Below are 20,321 nucleotides of genomic sequence, written 5' to 3' on the forward strand. Positions count from 1 at the left end.
TACTGTTCGAGATTCTTTTACCAAAGATAGATGGGAAAATGAGAATGTCCTCAATAAATTAAATTTCATAAAAAAATGTAATTCACAAAACAGGAAACATTATATCTTGTGCATTTTCTATTTTAATTATTTGACTTTGCTTAATTCTTATAATCATTAGTTTCTTTAAGGTTTGAGTATTTCCTTATTCAGCAAATTATAGTAATCTCTGTGAAATTTTGAAGTCTCATAAATTTAAACCCAATAAATAATAGATTAAAAAAGCTAAGCAATTAAATAGGTTGTGTTAACATAAGGATGATTTCTTTCATTTCAACAAAATAACTGTAGGAAGTAGCTCTACTAAACTGTTTGGATAGGTTTTAAAAGAGAAAATAGCCTAAAGAAATTGTGTATCAGTCTATATTATGTAAGATGAAATAGACTAAGACTTGACTGTATTTACCTGATTCTGGATCCACTGAAAAATATGGCTGCCCTTGCAGTATGCTGTAGACCACTTTGGCACTGTTCCCGTAGTTGGCATCATCCGCATCCGTGGCAGTCACTTGAATAACAGAGGTACCTGCACCCAGCCCCACCCCAAGCAGAGGCACATCAACTATTCTTCATTTTATACTATTTCAAAAGTCATTTACTTTCTCACTCATTATTATTATTATTATTATTTTCCGAGCAGGGTTTCTCTGTGTAGTTTTGGTGCCTGTCCTGGTCTCTCTGTAGACTAGGCTGGCCTCGAACTCACAGAGATCCACCTGGCTCTGCTTCCCGAGTGCTGGGATTAAAGGCATGCACCGCCGCCGCCGCCGCTGCCGCCGCCGCCACCACCACCCGGTCTCACTATTTTCTTAAGTGAAAAGCAATCCTGGGTTTACTCTTCACTATCCAAGGCATGAAAACGTAAGATATATTTTTATCATAGAGATTAATAAATTTTAAGGAGTTGAAAAATTGATTAATGGGAATTTTGTGATGAGGAAAGTTCTCACTAAATGCCATAAACATCAACTTTTCAAATGGCATATTTATTGCTAAATAACAAGGCACAAGGACAAATTCAACCTCCTGTTTTTTTTTTTTTTATTTTAGTGATTTGTGATTATAATGTAACAAAACATAAAAAGGTCTTGCTATGAAGAAGCCAACAAAGAAACAAATGAGTTATAATGCAAAATGTAACCTTAGTAGGTCAGAAAATGTGAGTTCAAAAATCAGAACTAAACACAGGAATCAATACCAAAGAAGAAAAAGGAGCTGAACTATAATTTTTCTATGTAGCAAATAGTTGCTGTACAGATATTTACTGTACGTAATATCAGATATTGACTGTGACTTGTACATCCATAAATAGTAGGTAATGGACTACTAAACTTTCTCAAAAGTTAATTTATGATTTTCATATTTGTTGTATTACCAATTTTATTTTCTACTAAAATGGAAATAATTTAAGTCTTTAAATTGTAAAGCTAATGACAATCTCCTATCTAATTTTTACACATTTGATATTTTTGGAGGATATTTAATTTATTTCTTTTTGTCTTTTTTAAGGTACCAAGGGAAACAAACCAAGCTTATTTAGGTTTGGTTAAACATGTGGATTAAGGAATCAAAATGACACATGCCTGTGCAGAACTTTTAACCAGGAAAGCTCATCATCTCTTCTCTACTATGCTCCTCCACAATAATTAACTTGAGTATCAAAGAGACTAATTCTCTTTTCCCTAAGCATTTGTGTTCTGAGGGAATAAGAAGGGAGTATGATGGTTTCTTATAGTGCAGTTTAAACAAAAAGTCTTTTGATTAGATGTGGGAATATTGAAGTCTTCATATGTTAGACATAGTTTTGTTTTGTTTTTTTCTTTGATGTATAAATGTTCAATGGGCTTGGCAATTCAGGTTGCTATTCAAGTTTGAAGGCATGGCACCAAGCACAGGATACAGAACCATTCCATAAGCTTTCCATAGGATGATCAGAGGAGACAGAATATTGGATTGTCAGCAGTTCATTTGTATTAACACTTACTCCTCATGGCACATGGAGGACTTATTGCGGGGCCTTTACCTACCAACCCCACAGTTCCCCAGAGTTTTCTTGAGTGCGAGCAGCAGGAAATATTAGATAGAAGGATTTATTGCGGAGAATATCGCGGAGATAAACAGATAGAAAATAAAGGATAGACTCAAGTGGGCCTGGAACGTATTCCAACGGCCCCTACTGTCTCTGCCCCAGAATATTTATAGAGATGCCGAGGGGTGGAGCAAAGACCTCCTCCCTCAGCACAGCCAAGTGCAGACCATCTCAGACACCTGCACTCAGGCCCATGGTCCAATCATCCTCTCTATGCAGACCTGCTGGGTAAAGCCAAGAGGAACCTGAAAATGGGCTCCCACAACATATGCCTTTGGGCCATGTACCACAGAGCCGTAAAGTGACAAGAAGGAAATTAGAACTAGTTAGTCTGAGTAAAGATCACACACTCCAGGTGACTTTCCCCACAGATTACTTAGTTAAGGGTACTTGTTGATTCCATAGCCAGTCAGTCTTTTAAAAAAGGCCTACATTATCACAGGAAGGAATCAGAATGTGAGTGAATTTCAAAGTAACTGTCAAGGAAGGAAGGCTAGCTTGAAATTTCCTACAGTGGGAAGGACTGGAAACTGTGTTTTAGAATATAAGTAAAATCATATTTAGGAATTACAAAACATATGCCTTTCAAACTCAAACATGACAGAACAGTCATTAACTTAAATGAAAGTGCATGCAGATATGGAAACTCAATATCTGATAACTATTAAGAATTGAATCAGCAAAGGTTTTTTAAATAACATTTTAAAGTATTTAATTTAGTATGTATATTTTTTATATTAAATAAATAATAAAATATATGCTTATATTTAATTTGAGAAAAAAGACACATGAACTGAGCAGATATATGATAAGAACATAATGGAATTATGGGATATCCAAGAATATTTTTCAGAAAGACTAGAGGAAAAGGAAACAGTAATCAATATATATTGTATAAAAAAATAATCTATTTTCAAGAAAAGGGGAAATGACAAGTTGTTTTACAATAAAATTCAATATATTTGCTAGAAAAATAACTTGTTTTATTTTATTTATTTTTATACATTGTACTAAAGTACTTAGGACTGTGTGTGTGTGTGTGTGTGTGTGTGTGTGTGTGTAAAAACAGTTTATAAAAAAAGAGACCACAAATTTGAAAAAGAGAAAGAAGGATATATAGGAGTGTTTTAAGGAAGGAACAGGAAGTAGAAAATTATGTAATTATATTATAATCTTAAAAAATTAAATAATAAAAAAAAGAAGTAATGCTATAAAAGTTTAAAGTACACAACAATATAAATAGTCCTGATCAAATTTTCTAATAATCAAATATTTCTGTCAACTTAATCATGTTTATTAAATTTTTAAATATGGAAAATCTATGAAATGGTAAGTAAGATTTAAAATAATTTGCAAAATAGCATAGCAAAATAATGTTTGACAAAGGTTACAGAATATAACCATAAATCAGTTCAATTCAAACTTCATCATTTATCCAGAGATTAGAATTTTACATGTATTTTCTTCTTAATCACAAGTTCATAAAAATGCTATCATGTACATCTAAATTAGCTTCATGTTGGGGAAATATAGATCAATCCAGAACATTTTAACAGTATAAAGTTATTTGAACAACATTGAAGAAAACCCATCTACACCTACATTCTGAAGGGCCTTGTGAACTCAAGACTCCTGTCTTTTTGGATAAATCCCTTTTACAGTATAAGAATGAAGACTAAGAGAGATGACAGAATCTCAATTTCCTAAAATAGTGGAGTTACACAAAATAAAACTTCTTCATAAACTCTTGGTTCCTCTGATATAGACAGATTATATCATTAAAAAGCAATCATGCCATACTCTCAGCAAAGAGGTATACAAGATATATTTTTTTCTTATGGGAGATTTTTTTTTACCCAAACATACATTATTATGATATTATATGTTACTATATTATATGTATATAAAAAGAACTAATATTCAAATAATAATGCTAAATAAAGAAAAATGCATGTCTTACATAGGATATATTCAGTCATTATTACTTTGACAGTATTTTAAGGCAATATTCAGCTCTTTTTATAGACTGTAATTATTATACATTGATAAAATTCAATGTATTAACATACATAAAAGTAGTAATTTGGTATATTAATGATTGGTGCTTTAAACTGGGACAATCTTAGAACTGTGAGAAATGATTGTTTCTAACTGGCAGGTAAAGCCAAACCAAAGAAAGTTCACAAGGACAGACAGCAAAAATCTGTGATTCTTAGCATGCTGCTACAGGTTATTTGCTCTTCATTCAGTTGTCAAATTCTTCTGAATGTTGAATTCCTAATTAACAGGATGGACCGTAAAGTTCTATTTATCATACTTATAAAACAAGGATGTTTTGATGATTAAACGTGACAGTTATGTAGAAGTGTTTGTCAAACACAACAGTTCTCCTTTTCAGTTCTAAGTGAGAACTGCCAACACAGTTCCCCTTCAGGGCACAATGGATTCCACAGGACAGCTAGTCTTAACGAGAGAGCAGGTGTTGATTCCAACATAATCAAAGAACTGCACTCAGTAAATGATCATTAAAAGGAGACATTGCTATATTAATAATTTAAAATAATTGGAAAGGAGTTGTTTAACTAAAATAAGAGTTTCCAGATACCGCTCTAATTTTGACAGTAGGATGCATATAATCACAGGCCCGTACATTACTTAGTAAAAATATAAGAGAGCAAACATGTTGTACACTTGCTTTAGTAGATACCTACCAACTCCAGACATCTCAGGAACAGTGGCTGTGTACAAGTCTTTTGTGAATTTTGGCTCATTGTCATTGATATCATGGATTTTAATGATGAATTCAGATTCTGGCTCCACTTGCCGCCCAGTCTTTCTGTCTATAGCCTTGGCACGAAGAATATACAGGGATTTTTCTTCTCTGTCTAATTTCTTTGCAGCATGAATGTCTCCTGTATTTTCATCTATAACGAACAGATTGCCAGCCCCATCTCCTGTCAAAATGTATTTTAAATTTCCATCTCCTTTATCTTGGTCAGTGTGAAGCTTCAAAGAGTAGAAAAGAAGAATTCTGTAAATATATGGGTGGTCATTTCAGTGAAAACAATTTGATAGGCACTAATTTCTCCCCATATCATATTATGTCAATCATGATCTGGACAATTATCTCAGATCAAAGGGAAACTAAACATTTCAGATTTTGTTATTCTTAACATATAACACAACCAGGAATGGATGAACTTAGAATAAATGGTACTTGGGTTCTTTCAAAATCTAGTGGTTCAAAATACTTTGAGTAGAATATTACCAAAATTTAAACCTCTATCTTACTACAGAAGAGAAAGATAAATTCGTCTGCATTTTGTGTTTGAAATATCAATCTGAATTACATTTTAAGCAAATAAACTCAGATATGATATGAGGTATTAATAATTCATCCTAATGGTGACTGCAGAACTAAGGAATTAGTTTTTAGCTAGTGTTCATTTTCGGTAGTTATTCTGCAGAAGCCTCTGTTTATGGAAACGAGTCACAAAGAGGATAGACTTTAAATGTTAAATCATTTGCAATATGACTTTCAGAAAGTGCTTTTTTTTTTGCTACCACATTCTCATATGTGAGAAATGATCTTCTTTCTAAACATTTTAAACTTCAAGTGACACAAAACAAGTGGGGATATCTTTGTTGATACGTCATGTCTTTTTTGTTGTCGTTGTAGTTGGGAAGTCTGGCTTACTTTTTTTTTTTAATTTAAGAAAATTTTTATTCATCTTATGTATCAACCACAGATCCCCCTGTCCTCCACAGATCCTTTTGTAATCCTTCGTCATCTCCCCCCCCCCAGCCTTCCCGCCTCCTGACCCAACCTTCAATCCCTCTTCTTTCTGACCCATGGGGAGTCAGCAAAGCCTGGTACATTCAGTTGAGGCAAGAACAAGCCCCTGTCCCCTGTATCAAGTCTGAGCAAGGCCTCCCACCATAGGTAATGGGCTCCAAAAAGCCAGCTCATGCACCAGGCAATGGCATCATGAAATTTACAGGCAAATGAATGGAACTAGAAAATATCATCCTGAATGAGGTAACCCAGACTCAGAAAGACAAACACAGTATGTATTCACTCATAAGTGGATACTAGACACAAAGCAAAGTATAACCAGACAACAATCCACAACTCCAGAGAAGCTAGCGAACAAGGAGGACTCTAAGAGGGAAGCATGGATCACCCTGGGAAGGGGAAATAGATGAGAGCTCTAGAGTAAACTGGGGGTGAGGGAAGGCCATAGATGGGAGGGGATGGGGAATGAGAACATGTGGGAAGGGAATGGCAGAGCTAGGGGAGGGATGGAGTGGGAGAGCATCGAGAGATATCTTGATAAAGGGAGACATTATGGGGTTAGGGAGAAACTTGGTGCTATGGGAATTCCCAGGAATTCACAAGGATGACCCCAGGTTAGAGATGTCACATTTTAAAGAAAAAGTAACATGTGATCTAATTAATATTTATTTTATAAAGATAACTTCTTCATAAAAGCAACCTGATGATTAGGGTTGGAATTCATTTGTAAAATGATGCCTAAATGAACCTAGGATGAATCCCAAAAACCATAATAATAATGACAATAGATTATAAATAATAATTAAGACTATATGGACAACTACTGAGAATTTAAAACAAATAGACTAAGTAATCACAGCCATTCCGAACTGGATGAAACCTTACTTTTGGCAATGATTGTGGTTAATATGTTAGATAGAAATAATTTATCTGTGTATATTGGTACAATATCATGACTTAATAAATTTCTAGTTTTGGATGTTAAACCAAAGTATTTTATAAATTGGTCTTTCACAATTTCTTTCTCTGCAATGAAAAAACATAGAATGGAATGTATATGAGATATTAAGATGTTGACTGCGGGGTATGATTTCTGTTATGCAGAGTCATCTACAGTGATATACTATACAGAATAACAATAAGAAATCTAAATGTGATTTATTCCAAAACAGCTAAAGGATCACATTTCAAATAAAATGTTAGTCTGAACTGGCCTCTCCCCTCTACGTTGCTTTCCCACTTAAAACCCACAAATCCTAATCTAACCTGCTTGATACCATCTTCTGAATCTAATTCTATCTTTCTATTTTTCCGTTTGAATTCTTTCTTACCAAAACTAAGAATAGAACACTGTTTAATCTTCTCTTTTGCTTTAAACTCCATCAAAATAATCACCACATGCAACAATTGATTTCTTCTCTGAAATATCTTATAAAATCCGTCTCAGCTTCATGACTACAACCAGCCTTTTGTTTTCCCACCATATTTTGTCTAGTATAGAGCAATAACCTCATGGTGATACTGCCTCCACTCTTATCCCATGACAAATAATTCTTTTCATGTTAGAGAAAATTATGAATACAGTCATATGAGGAATTTTTAAAAAAGCAGTGTTTAAGATAAGTAATAAATCACAATAAGCCAGAGTTAGTCACATACAAATATGTGTTCACATGGGTGGGTGCGTATTTTTCTTTTTTAATTTGTTTAGTAATACAACCTTATTGTATTAAATTCCATAATATTAATTTTAAAAGAAATGTTTACTTCTGCAGTCCTAATAAATGCTTGTTGGTTTACTCTCCCACGTATAACATTGATAATCATCCCTTAGTTGTAAAAGTTATCATTGTTATTTTTCACTTCCTTAAGCATATGTACCAAGTGGATTGTTTTCCCTGAACAATTCTAACTACTTTCACGCGTAATTTGCATGTTTCTTTCACTGCTTTACACTCTTTCACATATTCTGAGTTGTTCTCTTATTAAGTACTTGTCCTATCTCCTCTTTGTATTTTTCCCCTAAGAACACTTTCTCTAATTCAGTAGATTAGGATGGATGAGCAGGCATGGTAATTCATAACAAAAAGGCACTTTCAATCATTGGACTAACCATGTCTAATAACTCTTCAATGTGCCAAACTAACTCTATAGTGTGTTAAGAAAAGATTGTTACATGTTTTTGGTTCCCCAAAATATGTTTACTAAGGACTTGGTATTCTTTATTTTTAACAGCATATTCTTCAAATATATACAAAAAATTCATCTATTTGTAATTATTAGTAAAATTAGATCAATAAATAAAGCTACTTCTAAATTTAAATAACATTTCAGAAATACCCATACATGAATAAAATTATTTTAATAAAAATATTTACAAAATATTGATGATAAGTATTTCTGTTCGATTAACCATTACATCCTATGATCTTGAAACAACACTTTAGTAAAAGGAAATATTACAGGAAGAATGAGAATGTCAGATAAAGAATAATATGCACCGAGGGGCTGGAGAGATGGCTCAGTGATCAAGTACACTTGCTGCTTTAGCAGAGGACCTGGGTTCAATTCCCAGCACCCACATGGTGGTTCCATCCGTAACTCCAGTTCCAAAGGATCTGATGCCCTTTCCTGGCTTCTGTGGGCTTTGTACACACATGGCCTACATACATGCAGGAGAAATATTCATATATATAAAATAAAATAAATGATCTCCAAAATTATAAAAAAAAAAAAGAATAATATGCACTGAACATTCATTAATATATTAAAAATTACATAATTAACTAAAACATTCACTTTGTTGATTTGATTAAACTATTATATATTGATACCATCTTCTGTCATAATTATGCTCTAGGTTTGTAGACTTGGATATAAATAATCAATTAAGTATTTTATTAATGAAATATATATATATATATATTATTTAGTATTTTTAACTATATCACATCAAAATACTGTTAAGAGGTACATACTTTAATAACAATCATTTAAGTTATATTTTTTCCTTTCTTTTTAGGTATTGTGAGCTTTTAACATTTAAGAATAAATTGTACTAATTCTGTAATGAAGAAAAAAAGTGATGAGGAATCATATAATATAAATAAGACATTTCCCCACAAATTTTCTCTACTTTTCTAATATGTTCTCCAAAGATAAAAAATAAATATGAAAAATCAGTGGAAATTTGTTCAATAAAAGCATTAAATATGGAAACATGTGGAGTAAAAAGTTTTTGTTTATCTATTCTTCCCATCATGTCCACTGTGCTAAAACCATTATACAATCAAAATACACTCAGATATTTCTTAATTTAAGAAGTTATATTCTGGTATTTTGCTATATTGAAATATGCACAAAATTCAGTAATATAATAATTAGAATAATTAGAATATAATTATTTTTCTCAGCTTGATATGATTCTATATTTTGTTAAGAATCATTTTTATAAATATATTTTAAAAACTCATGTTTGTCATATTTTTCTCTTTGTAAATATCTAGGATTTTGGAAATTATTTAGCCAAAACTTGGTCTTACAGTATAAAAATATAGTTTGAATTATTTTATGATACATCTTAAAAATTAAAAATCTTGAATATTAAATTTAGTGAAATTTTAGCCCAAAATATTTGTGGGGCTAAGGATATAAAACACAAGTTTCACTAAACTTGTTCATATGTTGACAGCTCTGTAACACAGCATTTGTATTCTATCATGTAGTGACTTCTTCTATAAAAATCAAATCCAAGCCGGGCGGTGGTGGTGCACGCCTTTAATCCCAGCACTCGGGAGGCAGAGCCAGGCAGATCTCTGTGAGTTCGAGGCCAGCCAGGACTACCAAGTGAGTTCCAGGAAAGGCTCAAAGCTACACAGAGAAACCCTGTCTCAAAACAAACAAACAAACAAAAAATCAAATCTACTCATTTATGTATATGTTTATACATGTGTATGTATATTTATAATATATACATGTGTGAGGGTTTTAAATGAAATTTTGTAGCTGGCATAGTAAAAGATATATAATCTTAGCACTGGAAATTGAGGCAGGAGGTTCGTGTTTAGGATAACATTCTGGAGTAACTAGTGAAAACTTTTCAATGAGAAAGCCTACACTTAAATAAAAATTTAAAAACTATTTTATAAATATAAATTTTAAGATTTTTTTTAGTTATTTTTACTATTTTAAACTTGTAAAACCCTATACATAGACTTTTGAACATGTGCATTAATGAGGAAAACCTGCAGTAGTTTATACAAACAACATATGTGATTAAAATCTTAACAAGATACATATTCATGTATCCAAACATATAAACAAACTGAAAGAAAAAAACACATGATCATGTCATTAGAAGCTGAAAAGCCTTTGACAAAATCCAAAATCCTTTCATGATAAAAGTCTTGGAGAGATCTGGAATACAAGAAACATACCTAGTCATAATAAAGGTAATTTACAGCAAGCCAATAGCCAATGTCAAATTAAATGGAGAGAAACTCAAAGCAACTTCACTAAAATTAGAAGCAAGACAAGACTGGCCACTCTCCCCATATCTATTCAATATAGTTTTCGAAGTCATAGCTAAAGCTATAAGACAACAAAACAAGATCAAGGGGATACAAATTAAAAGGAAGAAGTCAAACTTTTGTTATTTGGAGATGATGTGACAGTATACATAAGTGACCCCAAAATTCTACCAGGGAACTCCTACAAGAGATGAACACCTTCAATAATGTGGCAGCATACAAAAATTAACTAAAAATAAATCATCAGCTTTCCTATATACAAATGATAAACAGGCCAAGAAAGATATCAGAGAAACATCACCCTTTATAATCGCCAAAAATCATATAAAATACCTGGGGTAACTCTAACTAAGCAAGTGAAAGACCTGTGTCTTTGAAGAATGAAATTGAAGAAGATATCAGAAAATGGAAAGATCTCCCATTCTCACAGATAGGTAGAACCACATAATAAAAATCACAATCTTATCAAAGCTACCTACAGATTCAATGCAATCCCCATCAAAATCCAAATATCACAGACTTCAAAAGAACAATATTCATTTTCATATGCGAAAACAAAAAACCCGGAATAGCTAAAACAATCCTCTACAATAAAGCAGCTTCTGGAGGCATCACTATCCCGATGGCAAGCTCTACTACAGAGCTATAGTAATAAAAACAGCTTGGTATTAGCATAAAAACTGGCATGTGGACCAATGGAATCGAACTGAAGACCCTGACATGAATCCGCACACCTACGAACACCTGATTTTTGACAAAGAAGCCAAAACTGTATCATGGAAAAAAGAAAGCATCTTCAACAAATGGTGTTGGCATAACTGGATGTCAATATGTAGAAGATTGCAAATAGATCCATATCTGTCACTATGCACAAAACTTAAGTCCAAGTGGATCAAAGACCTCAACATAAATCCAGTTACTCTGAACCTGATAGGAAAGAAAGTAGGAAGTAGCCTAGAAAGCATTGGCACAGGAGACCACTTCTTAAATATAACAGAGTATCACAGACACTGATAGCAATAATTAATAAATGAGACCTCCTGAAACTGAGAAGCTTCTGTAGGACAAATGCTGTGGGATGTTCTGTATGGCAAATGTGTTGCTGATTGGTCAATAAATAAAACACTGATTGGCCATTGGCTAGGCAGGAAGTGTAGGCGGGACAAGGAGGAGAATAAAGCTGGGAAGTGGAAGGCTGAGTCAGAGACACTGCCAGCCGCCACAATGAGAAACAGCATGTGAAGATGGCGGTAAGCCACAAGCCATGTGGCAAGGTATAGATTTATAGAGATGGATTAATTTGATCTGTAAGAACAGTTAGCAAGAAGCCTGCCACGACCATACAGTTTGTAAGCAATATAAGTCTCTGTGTTTACTTGGTCGGGTCTGAGTGGCTGTGGGACTGGCAGGAGAAAGAGATTTGTCCTGACTGTGGGCCAGGCAGGTAAACTCTAGCTACCAATGGTGTCCAACGTGTTGACAAGAGTTTTCACCTAAAACCTGAGAAAAGATTCTAAAACGGAGCTAAAAACAGATTCCTAATTGTCTCTCTCAAATGAGCTGCAGCTGCCGGTTTGAGCTACTTGTGGGTTCCTATCCTGTGTGCTTGACCTGCCATATGGCGGGAATGAGGCCTCTGCAACTGGCACATTAAGCTGCGTGGTAGATTTAGCCTTTGCAGGTACAAAACAAAAAAAGAGGTTTCTGGACTACACGCTGCTTGGATAAAAGCATAGACCCACAATAGCTCCTAGAGCTGAAAGTAAACTACCACCATCATGGTGGGAAGCTGAGGTGGGTGGAGCCAGCAGCCACAGCTGCTACAGTTTAAGGCAATAGATTCACAATAAGACAGATTCAGATGTAATAGTTTACAATGTTTGTAAAATACACGTAGGCTTGAAAGAGACAAAAAAGGTGATATATACAGTTATAGAAACAAATACATAGTTTTAAAAAATAAAGTCTTTAAAGAGACAGTAAAATTAATATAAAAAATAAGCCACGTGAAGATGAATATTATACAGAGAATCTGGATTGTGTTGTCTTTGGGATTTTTAACTGCAGAAAAACATTTGATTGTAAAAGCTGTTGAGTTATGCCAATATGTATATTTTAAAGATACCTTGACTTCAAAATTTGGATGTAAGGATGTGTTGCTTTGGAAAAGAGACTCTGCTTTTGTTCCCACAGAAAGCCAGAGGCCATGGATTTGTTCCAGATTAAGATACATCAGGTTTGACCAGCCAAGACCCCCTGAAAGGTCTCCGATGACACCATGGCCCAGACGATCCAACATCCAGAATGGTTTGAAGGCATCTGGCTCAGACAATACAGCCTCATGGACTATTCCATAATCCTAAAATTTTCTTTGTGTCCCCATAAGATACAGCGCCCCCCTCCAGCAGGAAGTAGTAAGAGAAGCTACGTCCAAATTCCCAAATTATATGTAATTTTACTTTGTTAAGGTTAAAACCTTCCTTTTTGAAAAAAAAGGGGGGGAGTGCTGTGGGATGTTCTGTATGGCAAATGTGTTGCTGATTAGTCAATAAATAAAACACTGATTGGCCATTGGCTAGGCAGGAAGTGTAGGCAGGACAAGGAGGAGAATAAAGCTGGGAAATGGAAGGCTGAGGCAGAGAGACACTGCCAGCCACCACGATGAGAAACAGCATGTGAAGATGCCGGTAAGCCACAAGCCATGTGGCAAGGTATAGATTAATGGAAATGGATTAATTTAAGCTGTAAGAACAGTTAGCAAGAAGCCTAAGACAGCCATACAGTTTGTAAGCAATATAAGTCTCTGTGTTTACTTGGTCGGGTCTGAGCGGCTGTGGGACTGACAGGTGAGAGAGATTTGTCCTGACTATGGGCCAGGAAGGAAACTTTTAGCTACCGACAAAAGACACGGTAAATAAGACAAAAAGACAGCCTACAGAATGGGAAAAGATCTTCAACAACTCCACATTGACAGAGGGCTGATCTCCAAAATACATAAAGAACTCAAGAAACTAGACATCAAAATACCAAACAATTCAATTAAAAATGGGCTACAGAGCTAAACAGAGAATTCTCAACAGAATAATCTCAAATGGCCAAAAGACATTTAAGGAATTTCTCAATATTCTTAGTCATCAGGGAAATGCAAATGAAAGCGACTCTGAGATACCATCTTACAGATGTCAGAATGGCTAAAATCAAAAACACGTGAATCTCTTTGGAAAGAGGAAACAGAGATCTTCATCAGTAAACTGGTGATGGTGGGTAATAGAGTATAGGGTATGGGGGATGAGAACATAAGGGAATGGGATGGTTAAGCTAGAACAGGGATGGAGTGGGAGAGTAATGAAAGAAGTATTTTGATAGAGGGAGAAATCATGGGGATAGGGAGAAACCTGGTGGTAGGAAAGTTCCCAAGAATCTGTGATGATGACCCCAGCTTGTGCTACTAGCAATAGTGGAGAGGGTGCCTGAGCTGGCTTACCCCAGTAATCAGATTGGTGAGTACCCTAACTGTCATTATAGAGCTTTCATCCAGTAACTGATGGCAGAGATCCACAGCCAAGTACCAGGTCAAGCTCCAGGAGTCCAGTTGGAGAGAGAGAAGAGGGATTCTATGAGCAAGGGGCATCAAGATCATGATTCAGAAACCTACAGAGACAATAGAACCAAGCTACTAGGATCTCATGAATTTTAAACCAATAGCTGCGGAACCTCCATGGGACTGGACTAGGCCCTCTGCATAAGCAAGACAGTTGTGTAGCTTGGTCTGCTTAAGGGTCCCCCTGGCAGTAGGATCAGGATCTATCCCTGGCATGAGCTGGCTTTTTGGAGACCATTACTTATGGTGGGATACTTTACATAGCTTTGATGCAGGGGGAGGGGCTTGGCCTGCCTCAACTGAATGCACCAGGGTTGCTGACTCCCCATGGAAGACCTCACTTCTTTGGAGAAGGGAAATGGGGGGGGGTTGACAGGGGAAAGCTGGGTGAGGTGAAAGAGGGAAGAGAGGGGACTCTATGGTTGGTAGGTAAAATGAATAAAAAAATTCTTAATAAAAATCTTTTATAAATATAAATTTTAAATTTTATTTTACATAGACTTTTGAACATGTGTATTAATGAGGCAATCTGTAATAGTTTATGCAAATATATACCATAACAGATTTAAATCTTAACAAGATAACTATTCATGTATTCCAACATATTTTTATTTTGTCATGATGAAAATTCTCAAAAACATCTCTTAAATTATTAACCAGACTTATTCTATATTTTTAGTTGAAAATAAACTTTTGTTTTATTGAAAAATTGAAAAAAATTGAAATTGAAAAAAACTTTCATACAATACGTTCTGACTACATTTTCTTCTGTCTCTGCTCCTGCCAACTAACTCCCACCTTCCCTCTCCACAAAATACATTCCCCCTTCCCTCCATTTCCTCTTCAGAAAAGGGCAGGTCTCCAAGAGATGACAGTCAAACAGGACAAGAAAAGATACAATAAGACAAGGCAAACCAGACTTACTGTAATCAGTGGTCACATACTATACTTTCTGCTCCGATCTAACTCTAACTTAACATTTTATCACACAGAACTTTCCTACTACAAAAGGGAATTTTATGATCAAACAATTTATACTGCAAAAGTGACCACTATATTGTAAGCAAAATGGTTGGACATTTTCTGGTAAGGACATTTAGGGATAAGTTGTGTGGATAAATCTCTTTTGTCATACACAGGTGTAGCTAGAGTTTTCCTGCCTAGCCCACAGTCAGGGCAAATCTCTTTCACCTGCCAGGCCCCCAGCCACTCAGACCCGACCAAATAAACACAGAAACTTATATTGGTTACAAACTGTATGGCCGTGGCAGGCTTCTTGCTAAGTGTTCTTACAGCTCAAATTAATCCATCTCTATAAATCTATACCTTGCCACGTGGCTCGTGGCTTACCGGCATCTTTACATGCTGTTTGTCATCGTGGTGGCTGGCAGTGTCTCTCTGACTCAGCCTTCCACTTCCCAGCTCTATTCTCCTCCTTGTCCCGCCTACACTTTCTGCCTAGCCAATGGCCAATCAGTGTTTTATTTATTGACTAATCAGCAACACATTTGCCATACAGAACATCCCACAGCACTTCCCCTTTTTTTTTTTTTAAAGGAAGGTTTTAACCTTAACAAAGTAAAATTACATATAATTTGGGAATTTGGGCGTAGCTTTTCTTACTATTTTCTGCTGGAGGGGGCACTGTATCTTATGGGGACACAAAGAAAATTTTAGGATTATGGAATAGTCCATGAGGCTGTATTGTCTGAGCCAGTTGCCTTCACACCATTTTGGATGTTGGATCATCTGGGCCATGGTGTCATCGGAGACCTTTCAGGGGGTCTTGGCTGGTCAAACCTAATGTATCTTATTCTGGAACAAATCCATAGCCTCTGGCTTTCTGTGGGAACAAAAGCAGAGACTCTTTTTCAAAGTAACATATCCTTACATCTAAATTTTGAAGTCAAGGTATCTTTAAAATATACATATTGGTTTAACTCAACATCTTTTTTGATCAAATGTTTTTCTGCAGTTAAAAATCCCAAAGACAACACAATCCAGATTCTCTGTGTAATATTTATCTTTACGTGGCTTATTTTTTATATTAATTTTACTGTTTCTTTAAAGACTTTATTTTTTTAAAACTATGTATTTGTTTATATAACTGTATATATCACCTTTTTTGTCTCTTTCAAGCCTACGTATATTTTACACACATTGTAAACTATTACATCTAAATCTGTCTTATTGTGAATGTATTGCTTTAAATTGCAGCAGCTGTGGCTGCTGGCTCCGCCCACCTCAGCTTCCCAACATGGCCTTAGTACCTTACCACCAGCTCTGAGAGCTATTGTGGGTCTATGCTTTTATCCAAGCAGCATGTAGCCCAGAAACCTCTTTTTTTGTTTTGTACCTGCAAAGGCTAAATCCACCATGCAGCTTAATGTGTCACTTGCAGAGGTTTCATTCCCGCCATACGGCAGCAGGTCGAGCGCACAAGCTAGAAACCCACCAGTAGCTCAAACCAGCAGCTGCTGCTCATTTGAGAGAGACAATTAGGAACTGTTTTTAGCTCCGTTTTAGAATCCTTTTTCTCAGTTTTTAGGTGGAATTCTTGCCCCATGTTGGGCGCCATTTGTAGCTAGAGTTTTCCTGTCTGGCCCACAGTCAGGACAAATCTCTTTCACCTGCCAGTCCCACAGCCACTCAGACCCGACCAAATAAACACAGAAACTTATATTGGTTACAAACTGTATGGCCGTGGCAGGCTTCTTGCTAACTGTTCTTACAGCTCAAATTAATCCATCTCTATAAATCTATACCTTGCCACATGGCTTGTGGCTTACCGGCATCTTCACATGCTGTTTCTCATTGTGGCAGTTGGCAGTGTCTCTCTGACTCAGCCTTCCACTTCCCAGCTTTATTTTCCTCCTTGTCCTGCCTACACTTCCTGCCTAGCCAATGGCCAATCAGTGTTTTATTTATTGACTAATTAACAACACATTTGCCATACAGAACATCTCACAACACACAGGTTTATCAAATAGTCACTTTAGTGACCTATGATCCTAATAGATAAGTAAGTGAGATGACTCATAATTTTGGTGTGGGTTAGTTTCAACAGTGTTATTGTTTAGGTATTGTTAGGTCTCAAACGCAGAAAAAAAGGCTCACTGAGGTGCCTATTTAACATATCAAAGAAAATCTGGTCACCAGGCTCTCCCAGCATCTCTCAGTCCCTACCTACTACAGGGGATGGCTGGCACATCCTACCACCTATACTAAACTTCTACAGCCAGGGGCTGGACTATTCTTCCCCAACTTCCCTTCACAATATGATCCAGCTGTTTTGGTTACCCAGCCTTTTCATCTACTCTGGCTCATTCCTCTCTTCTAGCCCCTCTCCTTACATGGCCCAGCTCAGGGTCATGTTGACACTGGACCCTTCCAGATGCCTCTGGCAATGTTCTCCCTCATATTTATAATAAACTTTCTTCTCCACTACACCTTTCTTTTTTTTTTCATTTATATATGAATGCCAAAAATAGGTTCATGTATCTGAACACCATGTCCCCAGCTGTTAGCACTATTTTGTAGGATGTGATACCTTGAGGAAATAGAGCCTTGCTGGAGGAATGAGTCACTGGCAGTGGGACTAGGATGTTTGATAATTTGGCTTGAATTCCATTACCCTCTTTGGTTCCTGACAGCAAACACCATGTGATCAGCTGCTGCACACCCCTGCCACCATATCTTGACCAATATGATGGCCTTGTCTTCTAAGTCCTAAGACAAAATACTTTTTTCCTCCCCTAAGTTGCAATGAGGAAAATAAACCAATACAGCTAACAACAAAGTCGTTGTTCAATAAGCTCATGAAGAAAGAGATCATGGCACCAGGGGAGGAGGTTTATTTTGTCAGTGTTCAGCAACATGTATGTTGGTTCATCAGGGTCATCTTTGCTAGAGTGCCTGCTGAATCTCAAGCTGTCTTCAGTGGGAACTAAATATGCCAATAAGCCACCAAAGTGTCACTATTGGAAAGGGTTATCAGACATCTGCCTTACATGAATGAGATCTTTTGACACAGATTTTTCCCTTATCTTCAAACATATTACAAAACTTCTCTCCTTGATCATACTATGAAGCTTTATAACAGAACTCAAACACAGTTGTTCTTGACAAATTCATTACTCAATGACAGAAACATTGCAGGTGATTCCTGATCACAAAATTCACTGATCTAATACATGTCATCATCCTGAAGCATATATTACATGTCAGAACAACTTGCCCAATCCCTATGAGATACTAACCAACAGGCATTATCCTTGGAACCAGAGGTCATTCCATATTTTCTTAAATCCAGGTATTTCAGGATGACAAAACAAGGACAAAACCAGAATGTACTCTTCTAAATTGATCATCAAAATTATTGAATGCATATATGTAATGCAATATGTATTTGTATAGGTGCAATGTTTATATATGTATTTCCTCCAGAATATAAAAAAGAGAAAGGAAGGCATCATAAATACTCATTCCATTAAGTAGTAATTAACTTTAATTAATAAAACCTGGTTAGAAGAAGAAGAAAAGGTATAAAGAATACAATGTCTCTTTCTTACAGACACATATGCAAAGATCTTCAAAAGGATGGTAGAAAGTCAAATAAAATCTGCACATATGAAGTACATTACCATCAGGATTTAATCCATGGATACAAGATTATTTAAACATTACCAAGGAATTAATGTAGCTTCTCATTTGACAGGTTAATAAAAGATATAAACATAAAATATATACCTGAAGAACCTTTAAAAACTCCCAGTACTGGGTGATGACAGAAAACTCTCAGCAAGCTGGGAATAAATTGACACTCTACTAAATCACAAAAAATAGGCATTTCCAAAATAAATACACAGACAGGTCTAAACTTAGTGAGCATCTATTGGCTTCTAAGATCAGAAACAAAGCAACGGTTTTTACTTCTGTTGAATGTGCCATTGGAAGTCCTATGCAATACAGCAATACAAACCAATGAAAGTCGAAGGGATACTGATTCAAAAGGAAGATAATAAGACTACCTTCCTGTGTCAATAACATGGAAGGTTATGCAGATTACACTTAAAGTTTTCCATAATAACAAAAGCATAAACCAATTCTTTCATCTAGCAAGTGAAGATTATATGAGCTTATTGTTAAAAAATAAACATAGAGGGTGTATTTTAGCAATAAACAAATGAATCTGTAGCTTGAGTTTTCCTGCCTGGCCCACAGTCAGGACAAATCTCTCTCACCTGCCAGTCCCACAGCTGCTCAGACCCGACCAAGTAAACACAGAGACTTACATTGGTTACAAACTGTATGGCAGTGGCAGGCTTCTTGCTAACTGTTCTTACAGCTTAAATTAATCCATTTCTATAAATCTGTACCTTGCCACATGGCTTGTGGCTTACTGGCATCTTCACATGCTTTTTGTCATTGTGGTGGCTGGCAGTGTTTCAGACTCAGCCTTCCACTTCCCAGCTTTATTCTCCTTCTTGTCCCACCTATACTTCCTGCCTGGCCACTGGCCAATCAGTGATTTATTTATTGACCAATCAGCAACACATTTGACATACAGACCATCCCACAGCATAAGACTACCTTCCTGTGTCAATAACATGGAAGGTTATGCAGATTATACTTAAAGTTTTCCATAATAACAAAAGCACAAACCAATTCCTTCATCTAGCAAGTGAAGATTATATGAGCTTAATGTTAAAAAATAAACATAGAGGGTGTATTTTAGCAATAAACAAATGAATCCTTATTACCTTGTTCTTTTTTTTTAATAGGGTCTCTATGCACCCACCTCTTGAGTTCTGAATTATAGGCACGCATCATCACACTGAGTTTTTATATAATGCTAGGGATTTGACCAACCCATGTCTTCATTTAGGCTAGCAAGCCCACTACCATCTCTGTAACATCTTCCACCTCAGAAATCATATTTTCCACTATTCTTATTATTTTATGGGGATTATTATAAATAATTATTATTTATTATATCAACTCCCCAAATGAAATATTTAGTTAAGATATAATAAAATACGTATAATCTTTTCATGTCAAAAACCTACAAAATTGATATAAGAGATGACAGAAAAATCAAATAAATGACGAGAGACGTCATGTTAGTGAACAGAAGAATTGAGGACCCTGATGCCAATTCTTAACCTTGTCTGTAGAGTCAATGAATCAATAAAAAATCAGAAGTGAGACTGTTTTGTTTTGGTCTATCATCATACTTATTTCTAAGTTTATACAGAAATGGTAATA

At 35.7% G+C, this 20,321-nt stretch overlaps 1 protein-coding gene across 1 annotated transcript in view; it reads right to left on the reverse strand.

The window, feature by feature from the left end:
- The window catches only part of LOC131922001 (cadherin-9-like), a 79,358-nt gene that overhangs the window by 15,754 nt on the left and 43,283 nt on the right, over window positions 1-20,321 (reverse strand). Inside the window, exons 2-3 of the mRNA XM_059276735.1 lie at window positions 4,840-5,134; window positions 446-565 (exon numbers count right to left, since the gene is read on the reverse strand). Coding sequence (XP_059132718.1) covers window positions 446-565; window positions 4,840-5,134 — 415 coding nt within the window. The remainder of the gene's footprint in view (window positions 1-445; window positions 566-4,839; window positions 5,135-20,321) is intronic.

This window comes from Peromyscus eremicus, chromosome 11 (genome assembly GCF_949786415.1).
Source record: "Peromyscus eremicus chromosome 11, PerEre_H2_v1, whole genome shotgun sequence".
NCBI lineage: Eukaryota > Metazoa > Chordata > Mammalia > Rodentia > Cricetidae > Peromyscus > Peromyscus eremicus.